Source organism: Cupressus sempervirens, chromosome 1, assembly GCF_028749045.1.
Source record: "Cupressus sempervirens isolate cs-2001-9-10 chromosome 1, ASM2874904v1, whole genome shotgun sequence".
Lineage (NCBI taxonomy): Eukaryota > Viridiplantae > Streptophyta > Pinopsida > Cupressales > Cupressaceae > Cupressus > Cupressus sempervirens.
Genome location: NC_143118.1, coordinates 316,837,630 through 316,851,564, shown reverse-complemented (window position 1 = coordinate 316,851,564; position 13,935 = coordinate 316,837,630). Strand labels below are relative to the sequence as shown.

At 36.9% G+C, this 13,935-nt stretch overlaps 1 protein-coding gene across 2 annotated transcripts in view; it reads left to right on the top strand.

The window, feature by feature from the left end:
- The window catches only part of PIR121 (transcription activator), a 341,166-nt gene that overhangs the window by 293,779 nt on the left and 33,452 nt on the right, over window positions 1-13,935 (top strand). For both annotated transcript variants that reach the window (XM_089823811.1, XM_089823814.1), the window contains one exon: window positions 7,454-7,626. In XM_089823811.1, the coding sequence (XP_089679937.1) occupies window positions 7,454-7,626 (173 nt within the window). The remainder of the gene's footprint in view (window positions 1-7,453; window positions 7,627-13,935) is intronic.

Below are 13,935 nucleotides of genomic sequence, written 5' to 3'. Positions count from 1 at the left end.
TGTTTCCTCAAACTTGGTTATGAGAGTAGCCCAAAATAATACATGGTGGTAAATGGTAAAACCAATCAGCAGCCACGCCTTGGAGAGTTTCCACGAACAACCTTACAAATGTGTCCTCATATCCAATAGCATTAACACCACATGCAATGTAGAAAGCAACAATATGTTCATCATGATGTTGTTCATCACCAAAGAACTAGGGAAAATTCTTTCGCAAGCCATCATGAAGATCATGTAGAGGTGGAGGTAGATTCTACAGTCCAAAAGCATTTCCCCAAGGACCTCAAGGACCTTGGGTCATTTACATGTTCTTGGTAAATGCTTGAAACAACTTACAAAAAATAAAATTACAATGGATATTCACAATGAAAAAGGACACAAGTCTACTTAAAATGAAAGCATGAGGCTCTCAAATGCGCATTGTGTCCCCAGCAAAGTTGGCAAAAATTGTAGGGTGGATATTTTGCAACCGACAGTTTGTTTAAATTCAATCACAAAATAGGTAGACCAACCACAACATATGAGACAGAGTCTCTCCTACTTTTAAGGGAAGGCTCCCCCTTCTCGTTGTTCCTTGGATCAACTCAAGGTAAGCAAGAAGTTGAGAGATTTTGAAAGGGTGTTACCAATATTTATTATTATTTCTTCTTGACTTTCAAGAAAGAATCCACTTACCCGTAGAGCAAGTAATGGGCAAGATGAAATCTCTAACTACAATTCTATCTATTATTTGGAAATGATGATACCTATAAACCAACGCTAACACAAAGGTTGATTGAAGGCATATTGGTTTGGCTCTAAGTCTTCTTTTAATCTATTCTATAAAAATAACCTCTACCATTAGGGCGTAAAGACTTCCAGAAGTAGGGAATTCTAACTATTTTTGTGAATTGAGAAGGCAGTACAACCTACAATGAAAGCTCCTAGTCTATGTATCACCACAATCACTCCCAATCAAAGTTTCAGCTCAAATTGTTTCTTAACTCTTTATGCTCAATTATGTAGACCATACAACAATAACATAAATCAAAGAAGACAAACACAAATTACAATCAAAGTTTCCAATTTGCACTATCACAATTGCACTCAATCAAAGTTCAACTCCAATTGCTTCTTTGTATTCACTTTTCATCAAAATAGTACTGCACAATCAAAGTCATGCTTGCATAATTCTTCAAAGCTTTCTTGTATACAATAAAAGATGATTTTGACAATGAGGGGGGCACTTGTTATATAGGAAAAGAAGTGAGCAAAAGTAGGAAAAAGTGGGAGTAACTCAACCACTTTGACTCGATAAAATTAGGAAAGACGAATTATTGGATTACATATCTAAAGGACATATAATTGGATTACATGTGATTGCATTACATTCAATCCATCTTCTGCATCTACAAAGTTGGAAAACACTTGAAGAAAATGTTGAAACTGTTGATTCTAAATGAATCAATCCTTTAGATTATCAGCAAAAGCTTTGTAAATCGTAATGATCACGGGATCAAAAATTCTTGTATATTGCACCACAACATTTTCTTTGATGAGTTTCTAGTTGTCATTTGAATACTTAATGTGATCAAGCTTTTTTTTTAGTTGTCCTGAATTCTCCTTTGTAGATTGGCACATTTTGGAGTCTTTGACACTTTGAAAACCTTTGCAATGGTTTCTGGATGTAAACTGGTATGCTTTCAAAACCTTGGAGTTGATGTTGGTTTATCGATATCACTGTTTCCAGCTATTAGATAAAAGTGTAGTTAGAGATTTCATCTTGCCCATTACTCGCTCAGCAGGTAAGTGGATTTTTTCTTGAAAGTCAAGAAAAAAGAATATTGGTAACACCCTTTCAAAATCTCTCAACTTCTTGCTTACCTTGAGTTGATCCAAGGAACAATGAGAAGGGAGACCCTTCCCTTAAAAGTAGTAGAGACTCTGTCTCATATGTTGTGACTGATCTCTACCTATTTTGTGATTGGATTTGAACAAATAGTCAGTTGCAAAATATCCACCCAACAAGTTCACTGCCTTCATATATTCAGCTGCCTTAGTTGGGCTTCTCAAATTTATAGATTACAAAAATACCTTTGGCCATAGAAATGTTATCATAAACAAAATGAGTATGCTTAACCTTTGTGAGTAATTTTTTTTCATTTTCTTGAAGTTGTCGACATTTCACAAAAGTTTACTGGAAAACAAACTTGTTTTTCACAATTTTTCACCCCAAGTTGTCGTCTATCCATCTCAATATGCATAGGTTTGTCTTGAGTTTGTGGTGGGTTCATCATGAACAAACTGGTTGACCTAAGAGTGAACCACGGTTAAACCCAAAGTCAAATCGAACCAAGATCAGTAGCTGATTCAAACCAAACCAGTACCAAACCCTAAGATCAGGGAACCTAGCGACTTAGGGCAAGGCTAAATTTGTTTATCAATTTTCAACTATTTATATCATTTTTCATAATATGTTATTATGTTTTTTTTAATCAATTTTATATAAGACAATTTTAGTCATGAATTATTTTGGAGAGCTTTTACTGCTTTCTAAGCTTCATCGAAATTTGTATTGTTGTCAAATGTAAACATAAACTCGAAGCTTGCAAGATAGGGATCAATTAATACATTGACGAAATTGTTGAGTTTTTGAGCCCAAAAAAATAAAGATAAACAGCAATAAGGGAGAGCAAAATAGATACAAGTCACAAAATTACTCTGTGAAAACCTTTCCAATATTGAGGGGAAAAGCCTAGCCACACAACAAAATATCACTTTATTGATAGTATAATGTTCAAGTGCATAATGTCCTTCGCTTGTCGCGATATTTATGACAATTAGAGATACTCTTCACATTACAACCGAAGGTCTCTTGAATTTCACAAAACACAACTCTTCATTGTCAAATACACAACTCTTTCTATTTCCATGCCTCAATGCATGGTGTATGACACATGTCTTAATATTTAATATTACTATTATTATCATAAATGTCCTTTTCAGCTGAAGGTGACCATAATGATAATAACACCCATATTTCTAAAGATCTCTATCGAAGCTTCAATCTTTAACACTCCCTCTTAGCGAGAGAGAGATCTTTAGCTTAAATAGTCACACAAGGTTGCAACCAGAAATGTCAAAGATAAATTCTAATCGCCTATATTCTTTTAAACAAACTTAATTCATGGAATCACTCAACCGGAAAAACTTGCAAGAATCACAACCAACTTTCATCACAAACTCTCTCAATGTGATGTTGTCATGGACTCTCTCAACATGACAACCAACTCCCATCATGGAATCACTCAACGTGAACAAATAGTAAGGTTTATGACCAACATTTCATCACGGATTCTCTCAACATGACTTCTAACTCCCATCACAGAATCTCTCAACATGATGACTTCATGGACTCTCTCTACATGATGTTCACTATGAAACTCTCATAAGTGAAAGAGTTATCAAGTTGACCTTATAACTATTATTAATTTCACATGAATCAAAACTCATAATCAATAATGAAGATCACAATTGAGCTTTCTTTCCAACAAGAGTCTCAAATTCTACAATACCACAAAGATCAAAAGTGTGTATAAGAAAGCATGGATACCATAAAAACTCCCTCTCAAGCTGAACATCTCCCTCTGAATCACAAGATCCCTCTAAATCTCATATGCAAATATGTATCATCAATTCAATTCAGTAAGCAACATCTTCATCTAATTGCATCCTGCAAGCAAGAGAGATCAATAAAATCGGTCTTTCATAAACATATACAAATACTGAAAAATGAAGAACTATTTTCAACTCTGGAATAGAAATTCAGTAATCATAGTATACTTATCTCAACACAAACTGTTTTCCATGCAAATTCACTGTAATGTTCTGCAAATTCTGAGTCTTGAATCCGACTTATAATTCAGTTCTGAGATTGGCTGAGAATGATCTTCTTAATATTATCAATATTAAGTATGTTGTTGAAGGTTTATCTTGAATGTAGATTCAATGTTCTATTTCCAAACTGATAATATATAATATTGCAGACTTATTGATTGCTGGAAGTGAGATGCTTATAGGAGCAGACTGTTGTGAATTGTGTGTCCTCTAATCTGCATCCACAACCGAATATATAGCTTGCTAGAGGGTGTGTTCCTTAAGGGACATAACCCTTCACTTGACATTTAATAATACCTCTTCCTGAGTCAGCAATTTCAGGAGACTTAGTTTAGGATTTAACTAACTAAACATTAGTTTAGTCAAACACAAACAAAGACATCCCTAGAAAGTCACTGGCACCTATAGGATAAGCAAGTATAAATATTAGATGCCAATCTTAAGATATATCAACACTAAGAGAGGTACGGTCTGTACTGTCAGACCTGTAGGATTATATTGGTTAGAATCTTAACATTCACCAATATTTTTAGCTCAGCAGGATCTGCAGGTGCTGACACCTCTGATATACTGACACTAATATGGAGCTGCATATATGATCATAAACAGAATAAAGCTGAACAACTATGAAAGGAATTTTGGTCCAATCAAATGAGTATGCAATCCATTATAAGTTTCACAATTGTTATAGAAGAGGCATTCACTTTCGGCTTCAGTTAATGTGGACATCATTGGTAATCTTTGACTGTTTAAAAAACTCTCTATGCAAAGGCCATATGTATATTCAGTCAAAGTTTCTTAATCTCTGAGTCCTGTCAACTCCCCCTTTGCTTTTTCCCAGCAATCATGCAAGTTTGATACTTAATACGACTCTAATGACAATGCTTGAGAAACAACATCTCAGAATGATCGCTATTGAACAACCTTCACACTATCTCTAATGACAGAACAATGATATGTTGTTGAAATCAAAAATATTTAACGCAATATGCTACAGCCTTAACACCATAAGCTAGAAAATGTTTCACTCACGCTTGAAATCACGATGCGCTAATATAGTCACTTCCTTTAAAAATAATAGTCACAAATAATGATTGCTTCAATAGCAAGAGGGATAGTACACACTGCCAACGATAATACCTAGATAGCAAGCATGTTGGTAGTAACCCAAGCCAGACTATATTTCGTTAACTTCCTCTTGAGATGGTTTGGCAAGATCATGAAGTGTTTTGTCCATTTAGTGAGTGTAGAAATCCACAACAGTGACCCTGGTCTGCTGAAGCATTATCTCCAGCACCCACACTGCACATGCGCAACACTTTCTCTCCTCTTTGCTGTCTTGTTCAACATCCTGCTTCTGATTCAACCTCCAAGGCAGCACATGATGTGTTGTGTAGTACCATTCAAGAAGATGATGACACCTCTTCCTGCTTGAAATCCTCTATGTCTGCAACAATGGGAGCTTCTATGGGTTCAAATTTTGGTGTTGCTTTTCTGCCCTTGTTCAGCTTAGGAGGCTGGGGAGATGTGTTGCAGGGAGAATCCAAATAGTTAATGCCCTCTTCTTCCTCATGCATCTCATGCTAATAGCAAGCAATACAATACAACTCCCAGCCCAATAATAACCAGGTCAAGAGAATAACAGTCCTTACTAAAAGCCGATGAAAGAAAAATATGAACACGAGTGTTGAAGGAAAAAGAACCGCCAACACAGATACACGAAATGAATTGATGACAGTTACACTTATATCCTTATCGTCATCAACATCAAAATAGATTATGGAACTGACATGTGATAAATAAAAATACAAAATCAGTCCAATATAAAGAACTGACGGTCAGCGCTTGAAACCATTGAAGAGTCACGTAGACACATACCAAGAAGCATAATGATACAACTTGACATTATGCAATTTAACATCACAAGAACATGAGATGATAGTTACTGGAGTAAGAGTGACACTGCCAGACTTACTCCTGACCAGGACAAACCTTCCACAATATTTCAAAAGAATAAGAAAAGGAGCATTGATGACACAACTAATGCTTGCAAGTGGATTGTGACCTTCCAGATATTTATGTGAAGATGAACTTTGAGACAACCAAACGCCGTGAAATGTGGAACATGAAAAAGACAACTGGGAAACAGCACAGTTCGAGCATAAAAATAACAACCAAATGCTTGAACCCATGGCTCAAACACAACCAATTTTCCTCCTACTACTATAGTTACCAATTCTTTAAATGACTCCATTCTGGTGGAGTGTGGTGATCCCACGCCTCATCAATTCAAAACATGTCATAGAGCCTACAACCCATGCACCCCATTGTACCTGCCAACGTGTCTTGCGCTTCTCAATAACACAGAGACAAGCACGCGGAGCTTCTACAGCCTGTTCATGAACAGCCATTGTTGGATCTGGAAGTGCAACCCACACAGCATCCACAATTTCAGCCACATGTACATAAAAGACTGATGGTGCATACTTTGCCATTTCTTTCAAAATCAGAACCCATGCATCTCCTATAACCACGAAGGTGTTCCCTTTAATTCCTTCATTCTAGAGATAAAGTTCTCTATCGCGGCTACAATCTTTAACAGAAACTAAGAAAAGCTATGACCTGAGGTTTACAACAGTTATTTCTATACCAATTCATATATTTCATTTTGATGTATACAACATCCTATAAACTTCCCTTTTAAAAACCTGGGAATTTGGAGAGCACACATGATAATGAAACCAGTATTAAAAAATTAAAATAATCTTGTTGAAAATCAATAAGGAAACTATGTCCACAAATAACACATGACCCCAAACTTCATACATGATAATGAAACAAAGTGCCAGTATTCAAAAATTAAAATAATCTTGCTAATAAATCAAGTAGGAAACTTCACACGCGCATGACGCCAACACCAAAATTAAATATTCAATAATACCATATTCTTTTATCCAAGTATAACAGTAATAAAAAAATAGAAAGTTTCAATTGCACCTTTTCAATGTTTTCATTGTGACGAAAGGTCAAACAGATAGAAAATCATAAATGACTGTAGTTGCAGCATACATTTCTTACAACTGTATGCTTTTGTTTGACTTAAATATGATTCCACTTCACAAGGTACAAGTGCATGCAATACAAGTGCATGCAATCATGCTTTTGATCATTCCATACATGTATGCTCTCATTCTATAATTGGTTGCACTCTTGCTGTTGTGTGCAGTCATAGAAGCACACCTTAATGAAAAGGGAAACACTGTATGTTGCCATTCAACAGGGGTAATTTCTCATAATCGCAAAAAATTGACTGTTAATGATTTGCCTTTTGGAAAAAGGCTGACATTTTTTAACAAAACATTAGAAAGGGGGACATGTTCTGGTTTTCTCTGGAGTAAAGGGAACAGCCAGGGGACATCCCCTGCTGTTGCTACCACCAGCTGGCAATAAGGACAGGGATTGAGGGCTAGGGGTGCAGACACATACCCATGTATCCCTGCTTTTTAATTTTTACTAGAACATATATTGTGAATTTGAAAGCCTGCTAAAGTTCAATGGTCTTCGCATATTTTTGCAGATTCATTTTACACAAGCAGTATACAAACAGGAAGTATTTTGGACTACACTCTTGCTTTCATGAGTGCCTCCTTGGATACGGTTCGTGGAAAATGGGATCCAACTCCAAAGACAGGTTTCATAGACATTACCTCATCAAGGGAGTTCTCTCGCATATACAGTGGGCTTCAGTTTGTAAGCATCTACCTTTTCTGGTTAATTTTGACATAAGCTGCATAGAGGAAATGAACTTGAGATTAGAGATTCTTTATAATTCATTTATTTCATGAGGATTGAATTGGAAATCTTAAAAGGTAGGTAAATTGATACTTATTTCACAAAAGTAGTGAGTATTCTTAATTTTATTATGCTCCTAGATTGGCCATATGGCTAGAGTGCAATATATATAGTTATTATTTTATCTGAAATGACTGCCATCTTGTGATAATCAAATAATAAATTTCTTAGGAAATAATGCCTAGATAGAAAAGGTAAACAGCAAGAATTGTAGAAGCAAGGTAGCTATATAGAATACAAATCGGTAAAACAAAAAGAAAGTTAATAGGCAATTTTTATTTTTTTAAATGTTGAAACAAAATGAACATGTTGAATTATTGATAAAATAAAAGAAGTTGGATAAAAAAATCTCACTGTGAAGTTAAACGTGCTATAAATAATGTGGGCTGTTCAGCCTTACACAGTATAAAATAAAGAGAAAACAATCACTCAATGGGGTTCTGTAAAGAAATTCTAATGCACCAAATTGGTATGTCACTTGGTAATGATGTAAAATTCTACATGAGGGTACATCATTTAATGCACAAAGTAAATGGGAATATAACTTAAGAACATGGAATGCTAGTTACACATTTAGTTTCCAAAAAGATATGTGCATACCATTCCTATGATATGCAAATCAGTGCATTGAACTATGTATTGGGATCCGTCATCTGTCTCAAAGTTGCATTGAAAGATAGCAATGTCTCAACTACAACTGACAATCAATAAATAATGTATTGGGATGGTTAAGACTACCAATTGCTACTAACTACCAATTACCAACCAAATGTAGTCAAGAACTAATCTCTCTCATTACTAAATATAACAAAGTTTATTTAGCCAACTACAACACTTTCCCACTACTTCAGCCCTACATAAATGTCTTCGAGATGACTGAAACGAAACTAAAGGCTGGACAGAAAAATATTGAAGACATATCCACTGAGAAGGTTGAGAAGATGTCACTAGCTGCATGGAGGATGTCAGGGTAGAACCCTGAGAGGGTTGTTATCATAGCTGGAGGCATTGGTTAGCCACCACCTCCCTTTGCAAGTCACCTTCACCATGTAGATAACCTACATCAAACACATCTTAGTTTTCACCAACTCCTGATCTGTTGCCAAATTCTTGGTGAGCTGGCAACCTTGTTCACCAATCAGCACATCCTTTTTGGTTAGTTGAGTGGTCAGCTCCATCAATTGTTGCATCTCTTCTTCCAGATAAGTCTCCTGAACTCCTACCTTCTCCAGTGCCAAAACCCAATGTCCACTTGAGCCAACTACTCCTATGACTTTTAAATCTACGCAACCAACTCCTTCCTCACCTCCTCGGCTAGGCAAGGAGCTGTGACTAAGTGGCTTAATCCATTTAAGCCTCATGCCTGCGGTATCAAAGAAACAGATCGAGGAAGCATAGCTCCATGCCATGGAGCATTCAAACTTAACAGTACTCTCCCATAGTGACCACATACTCTTGGTCATGGAGGATGTGAAGCATCCAACATCTCCTATGTCCACACAAGGCCACCCTTGAGAAATGAAGCATCAAAAAATCTCTCCTTTGCATTTCACCTGCATTAAGGAAAGAATGCACTGTTTCATTTATACTACAATACTCAATGTCCAAGGCTTGTCAAATATCCCCTATCATGTCCATGCAAGTAGCCATCTCTTAAGTTGGCACTTGTATAGCTGAATTGAGCCAATGGGTCCATTGGGGTTGGGTCTACAACCATAAAATATGCTTGTCCCAATCATTGGATGCGGACTCTTATCTCCCTACAAGTGTGACTAGTGATTAGATAGGCTTGCCAAGCACCTTTGGGGCCATAGGTACAAAAGGCTCCACTACAGATTGTGACTCCTCTTGAGTAGGTATCAGCTTTGGAAGTGGAGACTTTCGCTACTTGCCTTGCTGAGTGTACATTATTGGAATAATTATTCTCTCCATCAATGTATTCTCTTGCCTCCAAACAGTCTCTGAAAATCAGCTGAGAGAATCGACTATAGGAACAGATGGCATTACCCCCATCATTTGCAGCCAACTATCAATTGTCTCCTCTAGCTCCTCCTTTGCAATTGTCCCTTTAGCCATAAATGCATTTTCAAAATAGACAATTTGTACTTGCTATTCACAAGCTTAATAGTCTATTCTAGGGTAATTTTGAGGATGCAATACAACATACAAAATATGAACAAGAGCACAAGGTGATGCAACACACAACTACTAGATTCGAGATTTTTTTACTCATGTAAACCTAGTAGCTACATGCTTCCATTGTCTAGTGTCGATTAACAGTTTGTCTTACTTGATTTGGTTTATACCTTGACTCTTAATGTGCCCAATTTAGTGAAAGACAAAGTAGTTAACAATAGAATTTGTCAATGTAGGTGTTCTATCAAGGACCCCTGAATTGAAAAGCTGCAACTCCCTAGTGTGCAAAGATTTGCAATGAATGTTAGTTTTAGTAGATCAGCAAGACTTAGGAGTATGCTCTTAACCCGAGAGCAGAAGAGGTATGACCAGATTGCCCAAAACTTTAAACAATCCAAGTGAGTTTCTGATGATGATTCATAGAGCTTCACAGCTATGAAAGCACATGAGTCACTTTTAAGTTCTTCTAACACCTAAATGCAGTTTCTTCAATCTACTGAATGCAAGAAGCAGCAATGCAAGACTATCTAACAATGCATGTTGCATAAGAAGAGAAAGGATGATCAATTTAGCAATGCCCAAATTGCCCAAGTTACTAAGGTTTTACAACAATTGTTTGCTTCCTACTCAGCAGCTTACAATAACCAAATCCCAAACTTCTCACACAGCCATGAAAATGCACATGAACTAACTTGTATAGAACAGAGGAAATGAGATAATACTGCAAATGCGGGAAATAAAACTTATAACCACTAAAAAGAAAGAAATGAAACCCAGTTCATTTGCAATCCCACAATTTTCATTAACACATTTCATTCTAAGCACCATAAAAGAACTAACACTAGATTACCATGAACGACAAAATCAAAATATGGACGCAGAGCTTCACACAGTAGTCCCAGCTATAGGGGTTTGCCCACATCAAAATTTTGCCGATCTAGTTTACTTTTCAAAAAGTTACATTTATAGGCCCTTTTAGAGTTGGCGAGTTACATTTCATGATTACTCAACATAGCATCTTTCAACATTCTAAAAATAGGATTGACTAGATATGTCATCCGTTACAAAGTTTTATCCTACAAGGATGTCAAATATGGATACAATGTCAAAAAGTGAGAGAGAGAAGAGGTAACATTTGTCACATCTTTGTAGGAAGAATGTAATACTTTGTCAGAACATCAATTCTTCTCTGGAGTTACGGCTTTGGCTCTGTAGGCCTTCATTGCATCAGTTACATTCTTCAGCTCATGGACACGTGGGATGAGAATATTGTCAGCTTTGATCATCCAATAATCATGCATTTCTGTCAATTCTTCCACTCTGGAGATCCTTGATTGGAGCTTCTCCGTTGCACGCTTTAGAACACAATCCATTGCTGAAAGTTCTGAAATCTTGGCCAATTGGAAATTTAATGGATCAGTAGCCTCTTCAACGAATGCCAAAAACTTAGTTTTCATTCGTTCAATGTCTACCAACTGGCCATTATTGGCGACATATGATTCAGTGTGCAAAACCTTTATATGTTCATAGACATCTTTCAGCTCATGCTCAGACTTCATTTAGCTCTCAATTTTAAATTCCAACGATTGCTTCCAATGAAGCAATGGTTCTTGGCCTGACTTGAGTATCCTGTGGGTCACAACAACATTCATCTTCATGTCAATCACCTCTTGCAACAAGGCTAATTGCTCAGTTAGGCTCTTCAATGCTTTGTGCATTGAAGTCTGATGTCTTGACACTACTTCTTTCAATTTGTCAGTGTCTACTAGCAGATTCCCAAGGTTCTCAGTAAGAGGGGGACCTTGGGCCTTCAATTCATCAATCTAGGCACGGCCAATTTGACCAAACTGCCTCTCCTGTTGTAGCTTAAGTAGCAAATTATTGTTTTCCTCTGCACTTGGGTCAAATGTGCTTGTAGAGGTACTTCCAAGTGCAGCTTTCATGTAGTCCATCAACTCCTTATTTGAGGCTTTGAGTACCTCTTTTTCTGACCTTAACTCCTCCAGTCTATCCTCAATCTTCACATTTGTTGATTTCTAGATGCTGGAATGCCTATGTCAACAGTTCTAATCTGAAAATCATTAGGAGTTAGCTCATGAAATCTTCCCTCCTGAGGCTCTGCAATTTCCACTAGCATGTGACCAGTGGAAGAATCCGTGGCCAAAGATGCTATAGTCTTCTGCTTCTTCGCCTTCTTTGATGCTAGTTGAGCTGAAGTTGCTTGTATAAGAAGGTTCTCAGATTGAGCACTTTCCTCATATCTCCTCTTCTTCTAATCAATAGTCTCTTCCAACCAAGATTTGGTTGAAAGGACATTAAGTGTTGACTGCAAGGTTGTAGGATCAAAGAGCTTCCTCACAATTGGAGGTGTCACCTTACTTTGGTTGGCTAAAGGAAAAGAAGATGCTTTAGTAACAAAGAGGGCTAGAGTATTACCTTGCTGAGATGCCCCTTGCTCTTGGCCATCCAAAGGATTATTGTCACCATCGAGGTTGATGATTGGCATAGGGGAGGAGGCCTTCTCTACTAGTTTCTCCTTCTTTTCTTTGTCTTTATCTTTCTTTTCATCTCCAACCTTTCCAGTATCTAGCAAAGATCCTCCTCCATAGGTTGGAGTGATTTGAACATTCTTCTCAAGAGGTTGGTCTCCTCCTCCACCAACAGATTGTGTTGGTCTGGCTGATGTTGATGTGGCATGTAATGTCCCCAGTTTTGCCAGCATCAGAATTTCAAGGAATAGCCTATTATTGTGAGCTAATATGGTGGTTAGAGGGTTTTATTAGGGATAGACACTTTATGATGGGGCATAATTTCATATTATAATATTATAATAAAGTGAAAATATAAGAATATCTTTTATCTCACATTGGGGAGAGAAGTAAGTGAGCTCCCACAAGGAAAGAATAAAGGGGGCATGAAAGGCTCTTTTCTTATCATCCGATTATTGTCATTTACATTTGATGAGTTGTATGGAGCCAAGGGTTTTGACATTTGCCACTAGAGAATGGAGTTCTTTTGTGTACCTCCATTTGAGCTGGTGAAATACCCAATGAATTTAGTATTGGGAGGACATCATACAGGTGTTTTATTCGAACATATTGGTGAAAGATCCTTCAAGGGGCTGTAGTTGTTAGAGAAGACAAATCAGTCTTTTCATTGTGTCAAATTTGTGGCCTAGGGCTAGATTCGTGGAGTAAGATTGAAGGAATAAGTTGGATATTGCTACAGTAACGCCGCTACAGTATCGCTGCTACAGTGTCATCGCTACAATGATTTGCTACAATAATTCGCTACAATGTCGTTGCTACTACAGGAACTCACTACAGTAAAAATCCAAATTTCCTTGAGCAATTCTCTAGGTTCCTATCTATTTCATTTGTATTGCATGGAGGATAGATTTGAATATTTTAGTGCATGTGTAAGAATTTAGAAATCATTTGTAATCTGATTTATATCAGAGTTTTACATCAGAATTTGTTGCCCTAATGTCTTATTGATGTAGATGCATATTTTCTCATTTATAGTCAATGATCTACGTTTCGAAAAAAATGCAAAAACATTTATTGTTGGTTGTTTGGAGTTTTGCAAGCATATCAATTAAGTTTGGCATTTATATATATCCCTTCTGTGCAAAGTGTTTGACGAAATTCTCAGGTTAGCAATTTGGAAATAAAAATAAAAATTGCACGAGATATTATAGTGGTATCAAAACTTGCTTGCAAAGTGTTTGACGAAATGTCAAACAACTAAATTAGAGAAGAATTTGGTGTTTGATGGAGTTATAATCAGTTGGGGTTATTACATGGCAGCAATAGTGGATGTAGCAGCAGATGATTGGGTTGTTCCGAAAGCTACTCCACTAGCAGAACTTGTGGTTCCAGTTCTCTTCTTCCTTGGTCTGGTCCATTTCACCCATTTGTTCGCCCTCTTGATGATATCGTGCATCAAGACTTCCATTGTATTGATAACAAGGCTGTCAAGCAGAGTTGATACTATAGGAATGTTCTTGATTTGCTCGTAAGTTGAGGGACACATGTAAGAGTCATCATCTGCAAGATCACTAACATGAAA